Raw genomic sequence first — 22,770 nt, 5'->3', positions numbered from 1 at the left:
TTTGCTGATACTGTGGTTATTGAACCAGGTATTGGTACTGTCTTTATCGTTCCTATGGGAGACCCAGACATTGGGTGTATAGCTTCTGCCTCCGGAGGACACACAAAGTACTACACTCAAAAGTGTAGCTCCTCCCTCTGATCCTATACACCCCCTGGAGAACCAGATCTAGCCAGTTTATCGCTTTGTGTTCAGGAGGCATACATCCACACATGCATTCTCATCTGATTTTTCATTTTTGTTAAGAGTTTGAAGAAAAGCGGGTCCAAGTCTGGACCCCCGGCATTTCCCTTCTCACCCCACTGTGTCGGCGGTGCTGTTAAGGTTGATTCCAAGGCTGGAGCCTTACATGTCGTGCTCCTTCACCATCCCTCCTGGGCTCTGGCTTGAAGTGGGAGCCAGCACGGTTCTCCATGCTTGGCAGGAGACCGGTCTCCATCCGCAGCCCTTCAGGATCCTGCTGGACGGAGCACTCATCCCCAGGGACTTGGAACCCTGCGTCTCAGCAAGCTAAGTACCTGAGACGTTTATATATTGGGGGTCCCTGTACTTTATTGTTGTGGGAGAGTGTGCTGAGTGACTTTTCTGACATTTCCGGCGGGTTCTCTGGCTGTCGCCTGAGAACCGCGCCGATGGTGCCTGCGCGCCGGCCGCACCGCTCAAATTTAGGCCCCGGCTCCTACTTTCGGTTTCACTGCCCTCGCATGTCATTCATGCAGAGGGACAGCGCGGCTCCGCCCAGCGGCCGTTCTGCACAGGGGAGGGACACTCCTCACTGGGTGCATGTCTCCTCCCCTGTAAGTCTCTTTGGCCCTCCAGATCCCGCTCTCAGAGTAGGTCCCGCCCCCTCTCTTCCCTCCGGCGCCATTTTTTCAGCGTTTTCTCTGCGATTAGCACTGGTCTGCAGCATCCCTGCTGAGGTGCTTGGGGGTCCGGGCTTTGGGATCTGGAGGGCACACAACACCGCTCCAGCGGTCTGGTAAGCCACAACGTCTGGTTGTGGACCTCTGTATATACTCTCTGGGGGTCTTTCTGGCAAGCCCCCACTTCAGCAGCATGTCTCACACGAGGAGCAAGGCTCCAAAGCTGTATTCAGTATGCACTGCATGTAAGCTCCTACTGCCTGAACCGAGCACCTATCCACATTGTGATGCCTGCTCTAACCTGACAATGCCTCAGCCTGGAATCGCACCCTCAGTGGTCTCTCCGGCTGCTCCGGCTCCTGTGGCTGAACCCCCGGCTTGGGTAGAATCCTTATCTAGGTCTATCTCCCAGTCTTTTGCTGACTCCATGGGACAGCTGTCCAGGACTTTGCTGAACATGCATCAGCCCCCTTCACAGGGTGCCTCTGCTGCTAGGGCTCTCTCAGCGGAGCTCACAAAGGATTCATCATCTGGTCCCAGACCCCGTCCTCCTAAGAGGAGACGCAGGGCTCCCTCTCCTTCCTCGTCCCGCGGCTCTGTTTCAGAAGCTGACTCGCGGGACGAGGAGGATGCCTTTACAGGGGGCTCGGAGGCTAACTCCATGTGCCCCATTGATCTGTCCGAAAGTGACTCAGATGTTAGTGATTTGATTGCGTCCATTAATTCTGTACTGGACCTCAATCCGCCAGTATCAGAGGAGCAACCCTCTCTGGCAGAAAAGCACCAGTTTACCTCGCCTAAGAGGACAAAGAGTGTGTTCTTTAACCACTACAGTTTTCAGGCCGCTGTGGATAAGCCTAGGGCCTGTCCTGACAAACGCTTCCCAAAGCGTGGTTCTGATGACCGTTTTCCCTTTCCACCTGAGGTGGTCAAGGAGTGGGCTCATTCACCAAAGGTAGACCCCCCCGGTGTCTAGACTCTCAGCCCGGACCGTTGTATCAGTGGCTGATGGCACTTCTCTTAAGGATTCCACTGACCGCCAGGTTGACCTTCTGGCCAAATCTGTATATGAGGCGGCAGGGGCCTCGTTCTCCCCATCTTTTGCAGCAGTGTGGGCTCTCAAAGCCATCTCTGCTTCTCTAGAGGAGATGCATTCCCTCGCCAGGGAATCTATGCCCGAAATGGTTTCCTTAACTTCCCAAGCTTCAGCTTTTTCATCCTATGCCATGTCTGCCATGCTGGAGGCTTCTCACCGCACTGCGGTGGCTTCGGCTAATTCCCTCGCTATCCGCAGGATCTTGTGGCTTCGAGAATGGAAGGCAGATGCTTCTTCAAAGAAGTACCTTGCTGGGCTCCCTTTTGCTGGGTCCAGGCTGTTCGGTGAACAGCTGGATGAAATTATCAAAGAAGCTACTGGCGGGAAGAGTACTTCCATGCCACAAACCAAAACCAGAAAACCTGTCCAGGGTAGGAATCAGTCGAGGTTTCGTTCCTTTCGTTCCTTCAACTGGTCGTCCTCTAACCCCTCGGCCTCGTCCACTAACTCAGCCAAGGACCAAAAATCCACCTGGCGCACAAAGGTGCGTCCACAGAAGACCGCAGGAGCTGCTGCCACTAAGGCAGCCTCCTCTTGACTATCTGGCCGCGCCAGCAACGTCCTTAGTCGGTGGCAGGCTCTCCCACTTTGGCGACGCGTGGTTTCAACACGTCTCCGATCAGTGGGTGCGGGATATCATCTCCCACGGCTACAGGATAGAATTCTCTTCCAGTCCGCCAAACAGATTTTTTTCTGTCAACTCCCCCCTGCTCCAAGGCCGCCGCCTTCTCTCAGGCCGTGGCATCCTTGCAGGCCAACGGAGTAATTGTTCCGGTTCCCGCCTGGGAACGGTTCAGAGGTTTCTACTCAAATCTCTTCCTAGTCCCCAAAAAGGACGGTTCCTTCCGGCCCATCCTGGATCTCAAGCTTCTCAACAAGCATGTTCAAGTGCGGCATTTTCGCATGGAGTCTCTGCGGTCAGTCATTGCCTCAATGACCCAAGGGGAGTTCCTGGCATCCATCGACATCAGAGATGCCTATCTCCATGTGCCAATTGCAGTTTCACACCAGCGTTGGCTACGTTTTGCAATCGGAGAGGAACATTTCCAATTCGTGGCTCTCCCCTTCGGGTTAGCCACTGCCCCTCGGGTATTCACCAAGGTCATGGCAGCAGTGGTTGCGGTTCTGCACCTCCAGGGGTTGGCAGTGATTCCTTACCTGGACGACCTTCTAGTCAAGGCTTCATCCAGCGCAGACTGTCAGCGGAGTGTCTCGCTCACTCTCGCCACTCTAGCCCAATTCGGGTGGTTGGTCAATCTGCCCAAATCCACTCTGACTCCGACCCAGAGGCTCACGTACCTAGGGATGCAGTTCGAGACTCTGCCGGCACTTGTGAAGTTGCCCTTGATCAAACAGCAGTCCCTCAAACTGGCGGTGCGCTCTCTGCTGAGGCCCCGCCGTTATTCCATCAGGCATCTGATGCAGGTGCTGGGTCAGATGGTGGCGTCAATGGAGGCTGTTCCCTTTGCCCAGTTCCATCTGCGTCCACTGCAGCTGGACATTCTCCGCTGTTGGGACAAGCGGCCTTCCTCCTTGCACAGGTTAGTGGCTCTGTCGCCACAGACCAGGAGCTCTCTTCAGTGGTGGCTTCGGCCCCTCTCTCTGTCTCAGGGACGCTCTTTTCTGGCCCCGTCCTGGGTGATCCTCACCACGGATGCCAGTCTATCCGGCTGGGGAGCGGTATATCTCCACCACCGAGCACAGGGCACTTGGACTCCGTCCGAGTCAGCCCTCTCGATCAATGTGCTGGAAACCAGAGCCGTGCTCCTGGCTCTCCTAGCTTTTCACCACCTATTGGCGGGCAAGCACATCCGAGTCCAGTCAGACAACGCGACAGCGGTTGCCTACATCAATCACCAAGGCGGGACACGCAGCCGCCTGGCAATGTTGGAGGTACAACGTATCCTTCAATGGACGGAGGACTCCAAGTCCACCATATCCGCAGTCCACATCCCAGGCGTGGAAAACTGGGAGGCAGATTATCTCAGCCGTCAAACCGTGGACAGTGGCGAGTGGTCCCTGCATCCGACAGTGTTTCAGTCAATCTGCCGCAAGTGGGGCACTCCGGACGTGGACCTAATGGCATCCCGTCACAACAACAAGGTTCCGGTTTACTTGGCTCGCTACCACGATCCTCAGGCATTCGCCGCGGACGCTCTGGTTCAAGACTGGTCCCAGTTTCGTCTGTCCTACGTGTTTCCCCCTCTAGCTCTCTTGCCCAGAGTTCTGCGCAAGATCAGAATGGAGGGCCGTCGAGTCATCCTCATTGCTCCGGACTGGCCCAGGCGAGCTTGGTATCCAGACCTGCTCCATCTGTCCGTAGAGGTGCCGTGGCATCTTCCGGACCGTCCAGACCTTCTCTCACAAGGTCCGTTTTTCCGCCAGAATTCTGCGGCTCTCAGATTGACGGCGTGGCTCTTGAGTCCTGGATCTTGACGGCTTCCGGTATCCCCCCTGAAGTCATCTCCACTATGACTCGGGCCCGTAAGTCTTCCTCTGCCAAGATCTATCACAGGACTTGGAAAATTTTCCTGTCCTGGTGTCGCTCTTCCGGCCATCCTCCTTGGCCTTTTTCCTTGCCGACCCTTCTGTCTTTTCTACAGTCCGGTCTGCAGCTGGGTCTGTCCCTCAACTCTCTCAAAGGACAAGTCTCGGCTCTGTCAGTACTGTTCCAGCGGCGTATCGCCCGGCTGGCTCAGGTCCGCACCTTCATGCAAGGTGCGTCTCACATCATTCCGCCTTACCGGCGGCCCTTGGATCCCTGGGACCTCAATTTGGTTCTCACGGTTTTGCAGAAACCCCCCTTTGAGCCTCTTAGGGAGGTTTCTTTGTTTCGTCTTTCACAGAAAGTGTTTTTTCTAGTGGCCATAACTTCCCTCAGGAGAGTCTCTGATTTGGCTGCGCTCTCTTCGGAGTGACCTTTTTTGGTTTTTCATCAAGACAAGGTGGTTCTCCGTCTGACTCCGGACTTTCTCCCTAAGGTGGTTTCTCCTTTCCACCTTAACCAGGACATTACCCTGCCTTCCTTTTGTCCGGCTCCTGTTCATCGCTTTGAAAAAGCGTTGCATACTCTGGATCTGGTGCGGGCGCTCCGGATCTATGTGTCTCGCACCGCTGCTATTAGGCGGTGCACCTCTCTTTTTGTGCTAACCACAGGTTGGCGTAAGGGCCTCTCTGCTTCTAAGCCGACACTAGCCCGTTGGATTAGGTCGACCATTTCGGATGCCTACCAGTGTTCTCATGTGCCTCCCCAGCCGGGGATCAAGGCACACTCGACCAGAGCTGTCGGTGCCTCTTGGGCTTTCAAGCACCAGGCTACGGCTCAGCAAGTCTGTCAGGCTGCCACTTGGACTAGCCTGCATACCTTTTCAAAGCACTACCAAGTGCATGCTCATGCTTCGGCAGATGCGAGCTTGGGCAGACGCATCCTTCAGGCGGCTGTCGCCCATTTGTGAAGTTAGGCTCCGCCTACTTCTCAGTTTTTTCTGTTTATTCCCACCCATGGACTGCTTTGAGACGTCCCAATGTCTCGGTCTCCCATAGGAACGATAAAGAAAAAGAGAATTTTGTTTACTTACCGTAAATTCTTTTTCTTATAGTTCCGTATTGGGAGACCCAGCACCCTCCCTGTTGCCTGTTGGCAGTTTCTTGTTCCGCGTGTTATCACCGGCTGTTGTTGTGGACAGAGTCTCCGGTTGTTCCGGTTCTTGCTCTGTTTTTACTTGTGGGTGGCTATTCTCCTTCAGCTTTTGCACTAAACTGGCTAGATCTGGTTCTCCAGGGGGTGTATAGGCTCAGAGGGAGGAGCTACACTTTTGAGTGTAGTACTTTGTGTGTCCTCCGGAGGCGGAAGCTATACACCCAATGTCTGGGTCTCCCAATACGGAACTATAAGAAAAAGAATTTACGGTAAGTAAACAAAATTCTCTTTTTTGGCAGTGTGGACAGGTACGAAGTCCTGCTGGAAAATGATATTTCCGTCTACAAAAAGCTTGTTGGCAGAGGGAAGCATGAAGTGCTGTAAAATTTCCTGGTAGACGGCTGCACTGACTTTAGTCTTGATAAAACCCAGTGGACATACACCAGCAGATGATATGGCTCCCCAAAACGTCACTGATTGTGGAAATTTTACGGTAGACCTCAAGCAGCTTGGATTGCGTGCCTCTGGTACCTTGATTTCCAAATAAAAATCCTAAATTTACTTTAATCAAAAAACAACACTTTGGAAACTGAGCAACAGTCCAGTTCTTTTTCTCTTTGGCCCAGGTAAGACGTTTCTTTAATTATCTATTGGTCATAAGTGGCTTGACACAAGGAATGTGATAGTTGTAGCCCATGTTTTGGATACATCTATATGGGGTGGCTCTTGAAGCACTGACTCCAGCAGCAATCCACTCCTTGTGAATCTCACCCAAATTTTTGAATGGCCTTTTCTTAACAATCCTATCAAGGCTGCGGTTATCCGTCTTGTGCACCTTATTCTACTATATTTTCTACTTCCACTCAACTTTCCATTAATATGCTTGGATACAGCACTCTGTGAACACCCAGCTTCTTTAGCAATGACCTTTTGTGGCTTACCCTCCTTGTGGAGTGTGTCAATGACTGCCTTCTGGACATCTGTCAAGTCAGCATCTTCCCCATGATTGTGTAGCCTACTGAACCAGACTAAGGGACCATTTTAAAAGCTTAGGAAGCCTTTGCAGGTGTTTTGTGGTAATTATTCTAATTTTCTGAGATAATGACTTTTGGGTTTTCATTGGCTGTAAGCCATAATCATCAACATTTACAGAAATAAAGACTTGAAATAGGTCACTCTGTGTGTAATGACGCTATATAATAATATATGTTTCTCTTTTTGTATTGAATTACTGAAATAAATGAACTTTTTAAGGATATTTCAATTTATTGAGATGCACTTGTACATGTGGATAGATGCTTCCTCACTTGGTTTTCACTTAATTTTCTATAGTTTTCCACCAGTAATTCTCTTTTAGCCTATGAAATTATCAAAACAGTGTGAATGTGACCCTTTTCTTTAGACTTGAAACACTGGACTAGAGATGACCTATGCCTCTAACATGGCTCTTTACATTTATAGCTGTTTGACTGTTTCACACTTCCGTGAAATTTTGATTAAAAGAAACTGTAGAATTCTGATATTGCCATCCTATATCTATTAAGACATGGTTTAAATTTTACAATGGAAAGAGTTTATATGTTTATATGTACAGTTCATAGAAAAAGTATTCATACTCCAAGAACTTTTCCACATTTATTCACTTTTCACCCAAAACCTTAAATGTATTTTATGTGATTTACCAATACTAAGTAGTATTTTTGAAGCACAAAGGAAATATGATTTTCTAAATTAATTTCTACTATAAAAAAAACCCCAATCTGATAATTGTGACATTCATTTGTATTCAGCTGCCCAAGTCCAAACTTTGTAGGACCACCTCACGCATATAGAGGCTGAAATTTGCAAAATAGCATTGCTCGGTGAAATTGGATGCAGAGCGTCCATGAACAGCAATTTTCCAGTTTTGCCACAGATTCTCAATGGGATTTAAGTCTTGATTTTGACTGGGCCATGCAAACACATGAATATGCATTGATGTAAACCATTCCATTGTATCTCTGGCAGTATGTTTAGGGTTGTTGTCCTGCCAGAAGGTGAACCTATGTTCCAATCTAAAGTTTTTTGCAGCCTTTAACAGGTTTTCCTCCGGGATTGTCCTGTATTTAGCTCCATTCATCTTCCCATCAACTCTAACGAGCTTCGCCGTCCCTGCTGAAGAAAAGCATCTCAACAGCATGATGCTGCCACCACCATGTTTTACAGTGGGGATATTGTTCCAGGGTAATGTGCAGTGTTGGTTTTCCGTCACATATAGTGTTTTTCATTTAGCCTAAAAAGTTTTACTTTGGTCCCATCTGACCAGAGTACCTTCTTCCACATGCTAGGTATATCCCCTCCTTGGGATTTAAAAAAAAAAAAAAAAAAAAAAAAAAGATCTTTATATACATTTTTTTTTTTTTTTTTAGTAAGCCATCATATAGCTGTGTTTACAGAAAAATGTTAAACCTATGATTCTCAGAATATGACGAAACAAAAAACAGACAGACAAAAAGATTGTTCTGTTCTCCAGAATTAAGTTTACACTAAATTTAACAAACATCTCGGGGGGATAAACCCCTCGTAAGGCTACATCGAATTTGTGTAGACATTAAGGCCAAGTTAGGCTTGATCCTTAATAGGAAAAATCACAGCAGACTGAATTTTCACACTTAGTTTTACCTTTGTTTTAAAAGCTCAAGGAGGACGGGGACGTCTCTGCCAGTCGTTTTGAGGATAATGAAGAATTACGGTACTCTCTGAGATCTATTGAGAAACATGCTCCTTGGGTTCGTCATGTTTTTATTGTGACAAATGGCCAAATTCCATCCTGGCTGAACCTTGATAATCCACGTGTCACCATTATATCTCATCAAGTAAGACTTGCCTTGTTTCCGTTTGCCTTTTCCTATTTTGTGATTTAATTCTGGCTTTTATTACAGAACGCAAAGCGTTTGTAGGTGGAATAGCTGCCAAAAACTAGTGTTGTATTGCTGTAATGGATTTTTAATGCATCAGTTATACTTACTGAGCTCAGGTTGTCTTGTGTCTTGATGACAGACATAAGACTTGTGAATTGCTGCTTTCGACCTCTACAAATTATTCAAATTATTACGCTCTTATTTATGATTTTTGCCTGAGTCTGAGTACTAAGCAGACTATAATACTCACTTCAATATCAAGTCATATAAACGGAAACTCGGGGGGGGGGGGGGGGGTAGAATTTTTTTCCTTGAGGAGAGCACTAAGCCAAAGTAGGAAGACACTTAACCATGTCACCCCCACAGTATGTCTAGATATATATATATATATATATATATATATATATATATATATATATATATATATAATATATATGTGTATGCGTCCAGATATCCATGCAATTTTGCAAAATGAATGTACTGTATATACTCGCGAGTATAAGCCGACCCGAGTATAAGCCGAGGCACCTCATTTTACCACAAAACAAAATGGAAAAACTTATTGAGTATAAGGCTAGGCTGGGAAATGCAGTAGCAACTGGTACATTTCAAAAATAAAAATAGATACCAATAAAATGTTATGTGCCTATCCTTGTCCCCCCCCTTGTCTTGATGTGCCCCATCCTTGTCTTCTTTAGTAATGTGCCCATCCTTGTCTCTTGTTGTTATGTACTCCATTTTTGTCTCCTGTAGTAATGTACCTCATCCTTGACTCCTGAAGTAATGTGCATCATCCTTGTGCCCTGTAGGAATGTGCCCATCTTTTAGTAATGTGCGCCATCTTTGTCCTCTGTAGTAATGTGCCCATCCATGTGCCCCATCATGGTCTCTTGTTGTTATGTACTCCATCCTTGTCTCCTGTAGTAATGTACCTCATCCTTGACTCCTGAAGTAATGTGCATCATCCTTGTGACCTGTAGGAATGTGCCCATCTTTTAGTAATGTGACCTATCCTTGTGCCCTCTAGTAATGTGCACATCCTGTAATAATGTGCCCATATTGTCTTCTGTAGTAATATGCCCATTCTTTAGTAATGTCCTCCCTTCTTGTCCCATTTTATGCCGTTGCTCATACACACAAAATATTATTCTCACCTGTCCTCCATTCCCATGGTGTCATCTTACCTGCTTCTTGTGGACCGCAGGCACCTAGACCCCTCGATGATATCAGCCGGTACACGGGGTTGACGCTGTCATCTGTGCTTTACTTCAGTTGAATGCTTTGCGGCGCCGCAAAGCATTCAGCGAAGTAAAGTGCTGACGGCAGGGTAGATACTAGAGTGTATGGGCTCCTTCCAGGTATGACGTCATTTGAACACACCCCTATCGCATAATAGGGGCTTGTTTTAAATGCAGCCGGATGTTTCCAGCCGGAATAAACTTTATTTTTTTAAGTCCACGTGGTCATGGAGTTGTGTATAATAGAAACAGGAGTCTGGGTAAGGCCCTCCTTGCATGATCATAGTGGACCAAAGGCAATATCGCTACTCCTAGCAACCAAGCTGGTTACGCCCACTAACCTGGAAGGAGCCCATACATTCTAGACTCAAACTCCACAGCAGCAGCAGCAGCCCCCTGTACCGGCCATGATCATCAAGGGGTCGAAGTGCCTGCGGTCTACAAGAATCAGGTAAGTCTACTTTCACACTTGTGTTAGTCGCAATCCGCCGCTATAGAAAACAGCGCAATCCATTAATGGCTTGCGCTGTTTCCCATAGGCTTGTATTGACGACGCATTGCGACTAATGTGTCTGCGTTGCATCCGCCGCGTGACGGATCAGTTGTGGAACGACTGACCGTCGGGCGTCAGGAACGCAGCATGTAGCGTTTTTTGAGCAGCTGAATCCTTTTTATTCACTGCGCATGCTCAGCTCTTATGTTTAATCATTAAAATCAATGTTTCTCTCTCTTTCGGCGGCCGAACGATTAGCTGATCGGCCGGCGGCGGCTTTTGTGAATGATCAGCTGATCGCCCGGCGGCCGGCTTTTGAGAGCGATCAGCTGATTGGCCGTTTTTTGTGAACGATCAGCTGATCGTTCACAATAGCCTGCCCCTAATAAATGGGTAAACAAAAACAAAACAACGGATTGTTCTTTTGCAGCATCAGGCACATCAGTTGTGCCATTATCTGCAACGCATCTGTTGCATTAGTCACTCAACTGATTGTGATGGATGCAAAACAACACAACTTTGAAAGTTGCCTAACAGGACATCGCAGGAACGGAGGACAAATGAGAATTTTTTATAGAACCTCACTCGAGTATAAGCCAAGGGGGGCAGTTTCAGACTAAAAAATGGTGCTGAAGAACTCAGCTTATACTCGAGTATATACTGTATATATGTGTAATTTGTTTTGTAGATGACTATATTCTCCACAGCAGCCCTGGATTCTGATCCTAACAACAACTTCTGGTCCTGGTGAAGTCATCTGGATGTAAAGTTGTTAGGTCTGAATCACTTGACCACTGTGACGACCAGTTGTGCTGCTCACAGGAAAGAGGTCTTTGCTGTTACATAAGTGAGCTAATGGTGTAGCACTCACTGCTTTGTGTCTGCACTGCGACATGTACAGAAATAAAACTTCTACATATTGCACTAATTTGAATCTAAAATGGTGGCTTTGTTGTTATAGCACCATATGTTAGTCAATATAAACTTATTTGGTATCATTGTACTGGATAACTGGGGGACTCTGCGGCCCAATTAATCCACCTGTCCCCTCGCTATTCCCTGGCCTCGTCACTCTGCCATTCTATTCACTGGCTTCCCACTGCCCAAAGACTCCAGTTCAAAACACTAACCATGACATACAAAGCCATCCACAACCAGTCTCCTCCATACATCTGTGATAGGTCCCAGAACCTACCTGCACGCAACCTCAGATCCTCACAAGATCTCCTTCTCTACTCCTTTATTATCTCCTCTTCCCACAATCGCATACAAGATTTCTCTTGCGCCTCCCCCATACTCTGGAATGCTCTACCCCAGCATATCAGACTCTCGTCTACAGTGGAAAGCTTCAAAAGGAACCTGAAGAGCCACCTCTTCCTACAAGCCTACAACCTACAATTAATCTCAGACCAGTACACCACTGCGCAACCAGCTCTGTCGTCACCTGTTGTACCCTCACCCATTCCCTGTAGACTGTGAGCCCTCGCGGGCAGGGTCCTCTATCCTCTTGTACCAGTCTGTTTTTGTAATGTTCATGATTGTTGTACTTGTTTTTTTATGTATACCTTTTTAACTTGTAAAGCCCCATGGAATAAATGGAGATATAATAATACTTAATAATATTTCATTTTTGCTGTAAATGTTATAGATAAGGCCAAATGCTTTAGAAAAAAAATACACTAAAAATAAGAAAAGGTGTATTTTTTCTCATTTATGTCCGATTATAACTACGGAAGTTTTACAAAAATAAATAGGATATCCACTTCTATTTCCATAAATTACAAAAACCCATGTGTCCCCAAAAATATTTGGGTAGAATAAGAAAAAAACGCAAAACAAACAAATCCCCTTTATAATGCAGATTTCTAACATTTGAAAATTTGCTCTCATGATCAAGGTCCAAAACACTCCTGGTAATAAATGTGTTAAGTCAGGTAATGTTCTCTTTAAGGAAGGTATGCATATAGTCTCTTCAAAGAGAAAAAGAACAGGGTCTCTAGTGCCACGTATTGGCAGGCGCAATCCAGAAGTCAAGATTGACTCTTTCACCCTAAGGCCTAAGCCACACGGCGAGAAAAACGGTGCGAGTGGAGTGCGATAAAACATCGCATTCCACTCGGACCAATATTAGCCTGTGTGTCAGCACCCATGAGCGATTATTTTCTCAGCCCTAATTGGCCCAAGAAAACAATCGCAGCATGCCGTGGGTGCAATGCGAGACTCTCTCTCTCGCACCCATTCAAGTGTATGGGGCGAGAGAAAAATCGCACTGCACTCGCGGTACAACGGTTTATCACGAGTGCAGGGCGAGAATTGCAATAGCCGGCTACGGAGGAGAGAGGGAGAGAAATCCCTCCCCCCTCCTCCGTGCCGGCCCGCCCCTCCTCAGTGTCGGCCCGCCCCCCGCAACTGAGGTCCACTCGCACAGTCAGACCTCAGTCGCAGGGACACTCGCCTCCTGCTGTACTGCCAGCGTGAGCCGAGTGTCATGCAAGGATCGCACTAGTGCCCCGTCCTAAAACTGATATTCTCTGTACATATACGGCACATGTTGGGTTCATGTGTGTGAAGTGCACTAATGAGCTGAGTATGTGCCATACATGGTGGGTGCCGCTTGTGTTACATCGAACAGCAGCGACCAGAGCTAGCTTCAGTCATTGCTATTTAACCACTTAAATGACACTTTCAGTCTGAATTGCTTTGCTAAGCATATTTAAGCAGAATTAAATTAGTTTGGATTTTTTTTTAAATGTGCCTGGTCTTACTCAAATGAATTACTGATGAAGACTAAAGGGATATGTTTTATTCTTCTAAATATGGCGATGCAACAACTTTTTTTGGCACATAACCTGAACAGTTTCTTGGTGGCAACAAAGTGCATGAGAATCCGGAAGTCTCATGCACACGTTTGAGTATTTTCTCCTTGCAGATTTGGTGCAGATTTACATTTGCAGCATGTCAATTCTTTCAGCCTTTTTGCTGCAGAATTCACCCATATGAGTGGGGAAAAAGCTGTACAAAAAAGCGGTTACTTTATGCTGTGTTTTCTTTGTCGCTCCATTGGGAGACCCAGACAATTGGGTGTATAGCTTCTGCCTCCGGAGGCCACACAAAGTATTACACTTTAAAAAGTGTAACCCCTCCCCTCTGCCTATACACCCTCCCGTGCATCACGGGCCCATCAGTTTTTTTGCTTTGTGTTGAAGGAGGCACACATTCACGCAAGCTCCACATTTTAGTCAGCAGCAGCTGCTGATTTATTGGATGGAAGAAAAGAGGGCCCCCCACAGGGCCCCCGGCATGCTCCCTTCTCACCCCACTAATGTCGGCGGTGCTGTTAAGGTTGAGGTACCCATTGCGGGTACAAAGGCTGGAGCCACATGCCGTTTTCCTTCCCCATCCCTTACAGGCTCTGGGAGAAGTGGGATCCTAACCGGTCACCATGCACTGGGACCGGGCTCCCTCCGCAGCCCCTGGGGGAATCTGACGGACAGGAGACTGGGTATCATCAGGGACAGGCCCTGCTTCTAAGAGGTACTCTGTGTCCCCTTGGGGACGGCGCATGGAGCGCCTGTGTAACAGACGCTGCAGCGGCTGCTGTGTTTTTTGTGACGCCGGGACTACCGCGCCGACCGCGCCTGCTTGCCGGCCGCGTTATTAAATTTAGTCCCCGGCTTCTGCGGCCTAGTACCATAACTCCCGCCCCTGGGCCTGCCAGTCAGGGGTAAGGGCGGGACGCTCGACTGGACGTCGGCAGTGAGGGCTGGAGCATACTTAGGTATCCTCCTCCCCCCTCACTGAGCACTGTGGGGCACCAGATTCCCGCACTTTATTAGTCACGCCCACGGCTTCCTCCTCCCCTAAGAACGCTGGCAGCCATTGTTATAATCACTTCTGCCGGTGGAGGACTTCAGAACGAGCTCCACAGCTCTGGGAGGCCCAGGCAGGGAATCTGGTGGACACACAACCGCTTTGGGCGGTCGGTAAGCCGCACCGGTTACCAGGTGCTGGCCCCCTTGGGTGCCGAAGTGTATATATATATATATATATATATATATATATATATATATATATTGTATACATTTTCTCTGTTGGGCCGCATTATTTGCTTTTGGCTATATACCATCACTGATTACTCTAAGAGGAGACAACAGCATGTCGTCCGCAAAGAGCAAGGGTGCCAAGGCACAGGCTTATTTTGCAACCTGTACCTCTTGTGCGGCTATGTTACCTGCAGGTTCCACCTACCCTCATTGTGTGCAATGCTCGGCCCCTGTGGCACTCACTCAGCCGGAGCCTCAGGCACTGGTGGGACCCTCGGCTCAGGTAGAACCACCGGCTTCCACTGTCCAGGTGGCAGGGACAGAGTTTGCAGTTTTGGCTGAGAAACTCTCTGAGTCGCTTTCACAATCCATGGCTCAGTCTATGGACAGATGGTCTGCTAAGATACTAGAAGCCTTGCAGTCCAGACCGGTAACACAGGCCCAGGGCACTGTGAGTGCATCGCCCCCAGGCCCCCCTCGGTCGGCGCAGCAAAGTGCTCCTGGGGTGACACCTAGGTCCCACGGTGAGGACTCCGACACGGACCGCAGTCCCAGACCGGCTAAGTGGGCTCGCTGAGAACCTTCCTCAACTTCATCACGCTGCTCAGGGTCTCAGCATGAGGACTCTCTGGAGGATGAAGCGGAGGTCGCAGCTCAGGGCTCTGACCCTGACGTTGCTCTCAATCTTGATACACCTGAAGGGGACGCCATAGTAAATGACCTTATAGCGTCCATCAACCAGGTGCTAGAACTTTCTCCTCCAACTCCACCTATAGAGGAGTCGGCTTCACAGCAGGAGAAACACCAGTTTAGGTTTCCCAAACGTACACGGAGTGCGTTTTTCAATCACTCTAACTTCAGAGATGCTGTCCAGAAGCACCGAGCATTTCCGGACAAGCGCTTTACTAAGCGCCTTAATGACACACGTTACCCCTTCCCCCCTGACGTAGTTAAGGGTTGGGCTCAGTGTCCCAAGGTGGATCCTCCAGTCTCTAGACTGGCGGCTGGATCCGTAGTATCAGTGGCAGATGGTTCATCGCTCAAGGATGCCACTGACAGGCAAATAGAGCTCCTGATGAAATCCATCTATGAAGCCATAGGCGCGTCTTTTGCTCCGGCATTCGCAGCCGTGTGGGCACTCCAAGCTATCTCAGCTTGTCTGTCTGAGATTAATGCGGTCACACGTACCTCTACTCCGCAGGTTGTGTTTTTGACTTCTCAGGCGTCGGCTTTTTCGTCCTACGCCATGAACGCCGTCCTGGACTCTGCGAGCCGTACAGCGGTAGCATCCGCCAATTCGGTGGCAGTCCGCAGGGCCATGTGGCTACGCGAATGGAAGGCAGACTCTGCTTCCAAGAAGTTCTTAACCGGTTTGCCATTTTCTGGCGACCGTTTGTTTGGCGAGCAATTGGACGAAATTATTAAACAATCCAAGGGAAAGGACTCGTCCTTACCCCAGTCCAAACCAAACAGACCTCAGCAACGAAAGATACAACCGAGGTTTCGGTCCTTTCGGCCCTCAGCCAGGTCCCATTCCTCCACGTCCAACAGGTCAGAGAAGGGCCAGAGGAACTCTTCTGCATGGCGGTCTAAGTCACGTCCTAAAAAGACCGCCGGAGGAACCGCCCCCAAGGCGGCCTCCTCATGACTTTCGGCCTCCCCAAACCGCATCCTCGGTCGGTGGCAGGCTCTCCCGCTTTTGCGACGCCTGGTGGCCACATGTCCAAGACCGATGGGTGAGAGACATTCTGTCTCACGGTTACAGGATAGAGCTCAGTTCTCGTCCTCCGACTCGTTTCTTCAGAACATCTCCGCCCCCCGAGCGAGCCGATGCACTTTTTCAGGCGGTGAACACTCTGAAGGCAGAAGGAGTGGTGATCCCCGTTCCCCTTCAAGAATGTGGTCGCGGTTTTTACTCCAACTTGTTCGTGGTGCCAAAAAAGGACGGATCATTCCGTCCCGTTCTGGACCTCAAACTGCTCAACAGACACGTGAGAACCAGACGGTTCCGGATGGAATCTCTCCGCTCTGTCATCGCCTCGATGTCCCAAGGAGACTTCCTAGCATCAATCGACATCAGGGATGCTTATCTCCATGTGCCGATTGCACCAGAGCATCAACGCTTGACCAGACTTGCTGTCTCAAGGGCCATTTTTCCATCTGAATTCTGCGGCCCTCAACCTGACTGTGTGGCCATTGAGTCCTGGCTCCTAGCGTCCTCAGGGTTATCTCAAGATGTCATTGCCACTATGAGACAGGCCAGGAAACCAACGTCCGCCAAGATCTACCACAGGACTTGGAGGATCTTCTTATCCTGGTGCTCTGATCAGGGTTTTACTCCCTGGCCGTTTGCCTTGCCCACTTTTCTTTCTTTTTTTCAATCCGGAATGGACAAGGGTTTGTCTCTCGGCTCTCTCAAGGGACAAGTATCGGCGCTTTCCGTGTTTTTTCAAAAGCGTCTAGCCAGGCTTCCGCAGGTCTGCACGTTCCTGCAGGGGGATCCCTGGGATCTTAACAGGGTGCTAACGGCTCTTCAGAAACCACCTTTCGAGCCGATGCGGGATGTCTCTCTATCACGCCTTTCGCAGAAGGTGGCCTTCCTAGTGGCAGTAACATCACTTCGGAGAGTGTCTGAGCTAGCAGCACTGTCATGCAAAGCCCCCTTCCTGGTGTTTCACCAGGATAAGGTGGTTCTGCGTCCGGTCCCGGAATTTCTCCCTAAGGTGGTATCCCCTTTTCATCTCAATCAGGATATCTCCTTACCTTCTTTTTGCCCTCATCCAGTTCACCAATGTGAAAAGGATTTGCACTTGTTAGATCTCATGAGAGCACTCAGGCTCTACATTTCTCGCACGGCGCCCCTGCGCCGTTCTGATGCGCTCTTTGTCCTTGTCGCTGGCCAGCGTAAGGGGTTGCAGGCTTCCAAGTCAACCTTGGCTCGGTGGATCAAGGAACCGATTCTTGAAGCCTACCGTTCGTCTGGGCTTCCGATTCCTTCAGGGCTGAAAGCCCATTCTACCAGAGCCGTAGGTGCGTCCTGGGCATTGCGGCACCAGGCTACGGCTCAGCAGGTGTGTCAGGCGGCTACCTGGTCGAGTCTGCACACTTTCACGAAACACTATCAGGTGCATGCCTATGCTTCGGCAGATGCCAGCCTAGGTAGGCGAGTCCTTCAGGCGGCGGTTGCCCAGCTGTAAGAGGGGGCCGTTTTTCGGCTCTTTTTATCGAGGTATTCTTTTACCCACCCAGGGACTGCTTTTGGACGTCCCCATTGTCTGGGTCTCCCAATGGAGCGACAAAGAAGAAGGGAATTTTGTTTACTTACCGTAAATTCCTTTTCTTCTAGCTCCTATTGGGAGACCCAGCACCCGCCCCTGTTCCCTTCGGGCTGTTGTTCTTTTGTGTACACATGTTGTTCATGTTGAATTGTTCTTTTGGTTCATGGTTTCAGTTCTCCGAACATCCTTTGGATTGAATTTACCTTACACCAATTTATAAGTTTCCTCCTTCCTGCTTTGGCACCAAAACTGATGGGCCCGTGATGCACGGGAGGGTGTATAGGCAGAGGGGAGGGGTTACACTTTTTAAAGTGTAATACTTTGTGTGGCCTCCGGAGGCAGAAGCTATACACCCAATTGTCTGGGTCTCCCAATAGGAGCTAGAAGAAAAGGAATTTACGGTAAGTAAACAAAATTCCCTTCTTTCCAGCCAGGAGATGTAGATGTGGTGCAGAAATTGAAGGGTTCAGTTTTTAAAATGGGGTCACGTTTGGGTGTTTTCTGACATATAGGCCCCTAAAATCACTTCAAATGTGAAGTGGTAATTAATAAAAATTTGGTTTTGCAAATTTCCCTCATCACTGGGATCCGTTGAAGTCTTCCAGAGTTATTACTGCATAGGGTGACACTGGTCAGAATTGAAAAAATTGTCCTGAACAGAAAAGTGAAAACAGGTGGGGGTAAGGGGTTAAAAAAAAAATTTCTGTAAACAGAGAGACGCTGTTTAGGCACCCATGGATGTTCAATCAATGTATTTTTGTATGACCCAAAGATGTAAAAAGAGTTCTTGCTACTTCTAAGTGTCTTAAGGGTCCATAAAATAAGAGCAAAACTGGCAATTATTCTTCAAGTTTCTCCGTTTTCCCAAAAGGAAGAGCTTTTCAAAGGGTGTACATAATAATTTAAGAAGATGTCCCTACAACGTTTTTATTTTTATAAACTGTCTTTGTTGTTTGGGGCAGAGCTCCTTTAAGCCTATGGAGTCTCAGAATGAGGGTCCATAGACTTAAGCGGGCTTTACACGGTACAATATATCTTATGATGTGTCAGCGGGGTCACGTCGTAAGTGACACACATCCAGCATTGTTAGTTATATTGTAACATGTGACAGCTATGTGCGATTGCGATTGAACGTTAAAACGTTCATCGCACACACGTCGTTCAATTCCTAAAAATTGAACGTGAGGTTGTTCAATGTTCCCGAGGTAGCACACATCGCAGTGTGTGACACCCCGGGAACGATGAACAGCAGCTTACCTGCTTCCCGCGGCTCCCGCCATCAATGCGGAAGGAAGGAGGTGGGCGGTATTTTTACGTCCCGCTCACCTCCGCTTCTATTGGCCGGCTGCCGCGTGACGTCGCTGTGACGCCGAACATCCCTCCCACTCCAGGAAGTGGACGTTCGCCGCACACATCAAGGTCGTATGGAAGGGTAAGTACGTGTGACAGGAAATAATCGTTTGTGCGACATGGTCAACAAATTGAACGTGCCACACATACGATGGGGGCGGGTACGATCGCATACGATATCATATGCAAAATCGTAAGGTGTAAAGCAGGCTTTACTCCGAGAAAGCGATTTCCGGCTCGCACACAAACCCCACTCAGTTTGAGCTTCTTAATCTGTTTGAAGATCATGTGGGTAAGAAGAGCAGCGGAGCGACGCTGGAAACGAGAAGGTGGCAATTGGTAATACACTTGCACATCCTTGCATAGGTAATTAGGACAGTTTAGGAAATATAAATTTTGTTGGGACATCTTTAACTTCCCTCAAAAATATACAATTAAAGAAATAATGGCTTCACATGCACCTTCTTGATTAAAATGTTAAGGTTATCATGAAATACAAATTGATTGATGTTTTATTTTTATAGGAACTGTTTTTGAACACCAGCCATCTGCCCACGTTTAGTTCTCCTGCCATTGAGAGCCACATCCATAGAATACCAGGACTTTCCCAAAAATTCATATACATGAATGATGATGTAATGTTTGGAACACATGTCTGGCCTGATGACTTCTTTAGCCATTCAAAAGGACAAAAGGTAACAAAGTAGCATTCTGCCTAAACATAGTAAATCCTTGTAGCTTACTAGCAAAATGCCCAGCAATATGTCATCAGTGTCTTAACAAAATGTGTTTTCCACACATTTTAAGGTTTACTTGACTTGGCCTGTTCCCAACTGTGCAGAGGGGTGTCCAGGATCATGGATCAAAGATGGTTACTGTGACAAAGCATGTAATAATTCTGCATGTGACTGGGATGGTGGTGATTGCCTAGGTGAGATTAATCACGTTACTTTGGATTGTATTCTGTGATGAGATGTAGTGACTATTTACTTGACTACATTTTTCTGCATCATCTTGGTATGGATAACAACGTTTTTACTTTTTTATCTCTACAGGAAACAATGCAGCTGGTCGTTTTGCGCCGGCAATGGCTGGTGCAGGTCTTCTTAATGGACAAGCTTGGCAGCCTGGACTAGGAATAAGTGGAATATCCTACTGTAACCAGGGTTGTGCCAATTCATGGCTTGCTGATAAATTCTGTGACCAAGCGTGCAATGTACTCAGTTGTGGGTATGATGCTGGAGATTGTGGGCAAGGTACGACATTTAGGGATGTTGCCAAGCTTAGCATTTTTCTCTAGACTCAATGTAAAACGTTCATCATTTAGAAATAATATTTCCTTAGCCTCAGTTATGTTAGGCAAATGTGTGCGTGTGTGTGTATGTATATATATATATATATATGCAATGTATACATCTATATATATATATATATATATATATATATATACACTGTATATATGTATATATACATGTGTATGTTCGTTTGTGTGTGATAATATATATATATATATATATATATACACATGTATACATATATACATATATATATATATATACATATATATATATATATATATATATATATATATATATATATACACACACACACACGACCGTACACATGTATATATACAGATATGTATTCAATATATATATATATATATATATATATATATATGTATGTATGTATGTATATATATATATATATATATATATATATATATATATATATATATATACATGTGTATATATATATATATATATATATATTATGTATATATATATATATATATATATATATATATAATATACATATATATTGAATACATATCTGTATATATACATGTGTACGGTCGTGTGTGTGTGTGTATATATATATATGTATATATGTATACATGTGTGTATATATATATATATATATATATATATATAATGTGTATGTACTGTTTGTATGTGTATATATATATATATAATATATATTCTAGTGGGGTTTTTTTTTGGGGGGGGGTTAGAGAAATTCTACCATTATTGCTCATTTTAGCCACTTTTTCTTTTCATAGATCATTTTGGAGAGATGCACAAGTTGGACTTGTTTCTAAATCAAACCCACTATGTGGTTCCCAAGGGGGAATTTTTGCCATATTTCAGCTTTGCTAATATAGCTAAGAAAGCAGTTGATGGCATCTACAGTGATAACCCAATTATTCGTCACTCCTCCATTGCTAACAAGTGGAAAACCATCCACCTCATTATGTATCCTGGAATGAATGCTACTGCAGTACACTTCAATATTACTTTTCAGAATCAAAATGACAAGTTATTCAAAATGCAGATTTTCATAGATGTTGACACGACAGAAGACCATAAACGCAACAATACAAGACCCTCAGAAAGGCAGAAAGATACAGTGGTTACTACGCCAACTCCAGAGGCAGAAATCCTTTTTGAGGACATCCCAGAAGAAGAACGATTCCCAAAGTTGAAGAAGCAGAAACCAGATGAATATCACGATTTACATGTCAATATCCAGAATGTGAATGTGTCCTTACTTCCCAACCAAGTCCAACTGGCTCTACATAATCTTGACCTTCAACTGAGCAATGGTGATATCACATTGAAGGGATATAATCTATCAAAAGTAGCTCTGCTTGAATCTTATGTCACCTTATCGCCATATACAAAAGAACAGTTAAATGTTAAAGAGTCGAAGAGACAAGCAGCTACACCTAAAGATCAAATCACTGCAATAAATTATGAACATGCTCAGAAAACCACATTTGATTCAAAGGTATCAGATCTGGAGAATGATAAGCGTTCTGTGAGAAGTGAATCCACGCTCAATAGACTTCGAGTACAGGGTTCAAAAGTGGAAAAAGGTACTAATCACATAAAAGCTTTGGCAAGAAATAGAGAGGATAATATCATTCCTGGAAGAAAACTACAATACCACCCAAATTATGAAGGATTCCTGCCATGGGAAAGAAAAAAGTATTTTAAGGACCTTTTGGATGTAAGAATCTATCTTATTTTTGGCTAAATACAGTTTTTACAAGTCATGTGGCATGATTTCACTTGTAAAGGAATTGCTATACGATAGCTAACTCAAGCATGTTCTTCAGCCAAATCTAACCATATGGCTAGGTTCACACACTGCGTTTTTTTGACGCTGCATTTTTGTGCGTTTTTTGCGGCAAAAACCGCACAAAAACGCACCCGCTGCAAAAAAAGCGGCAAAAAACGCACGCGTTTTGCCGCGATTTGGTGCGTTGTTTTGCTGCGTTTTTGCTCACTGCGTCTTTATGCGTTTTTTATCAGTGAAAAATGCCCTTAAAGATTGTTGAAAAAAAAAAAAAGGTCTGATGTCATTTCCTTCTTCAATATGTTCTTCATTCTCCACTAGTGTATGCAATAGAGCAGACAGCTGCAGAACTACAAGGCTCAGCATGCTCCATACAGGACTGTATGCTGGAGGGAGAGGCAGAGGGAGCAGAACTACAAGGCTCAGCATACTCCATTCAATAGTGTATGCAGGAGAGCAGACAGCAGCTGCAGAACTACAAGGCTCAGCATCCTCCATCCAGGACTGAATGCAGGGTTTTTTGCCCCCCAAAAAAATGACGTGGGCTTCGCCATATTTTTGTATGCTAGCCGGGTACAGCAGGCAGGTACAGGCTGCCCCCAACCCCAGCTGCCTATTTGTACCCGGCTGGGAACCAAAAATATAGGGAAGCCCTTTTTTCTTTGTCGCTCCATTGGGAGACCCAGACAATTGGATGTATAGCTTCTGCCTCCGGAGGCCACACAAAGTATTACACTTTAAAAAGTGTAACCCCTCCCCTCTGCCTATACACCCTCCCGTGCATCACG

At 46.6% G+C, this 22,770-nt stretch overlaps 1 protein-coding gene across 1 annotated transcript in view; it reads left to right on the top strand.

The window, feature by feature from the left end:
- Positions 1-22,770, top strand: part of GNPTAB (N-acetylglucosamine-1-phosphate transferase subunits alpha and beta) — a 154,978-nt gene that overhangs the window by 88,419 nt on the left and 43,789 nt on the right. Inside the window, exons 9-13 of the mRNA XM_075344708.1 lie at positions 8,275-8,454; positions 19,426-19,596; positions 19,709-19,832; positions 19,957-20,157; positions 20,964-21,913. Coding sequence (XP_075200823.1) covers positions 8,275-8,454; positions 19,426-19,596; positions 19,709-19,832; positions 19,957-20,157; positions 20,964-21,913 — 1,626 coding nt within the window. The remainder of the gene's footprint in view (positions 1-8,274; positions 8,455-19,425; positions 19,597-19,708; positions 19,833-19,956; positions 20,158-20,963; positions 21,914-22,770) is intronic.

The sequence above is a fragment of the Anomaloglossus baeobatrachus genome, chromosome 4 (assembly GCF_048569485.1).
Source record: "Anomaloglossus baeobatrachus isolate aAnoBae1 chromosome 4, aAnoBae1.hap1, whole genome shotgun sequence".
Lineage (NCBI taxonomy): Eukaryota > Metazoa > Chordata > Amphibia > Anura > Aromobatidae > Anomaloglossus > Anomaloglossus baeobatrachus.
This window is presented reverse-complemented; position numbering and strand designations above follow the sequence as displayed.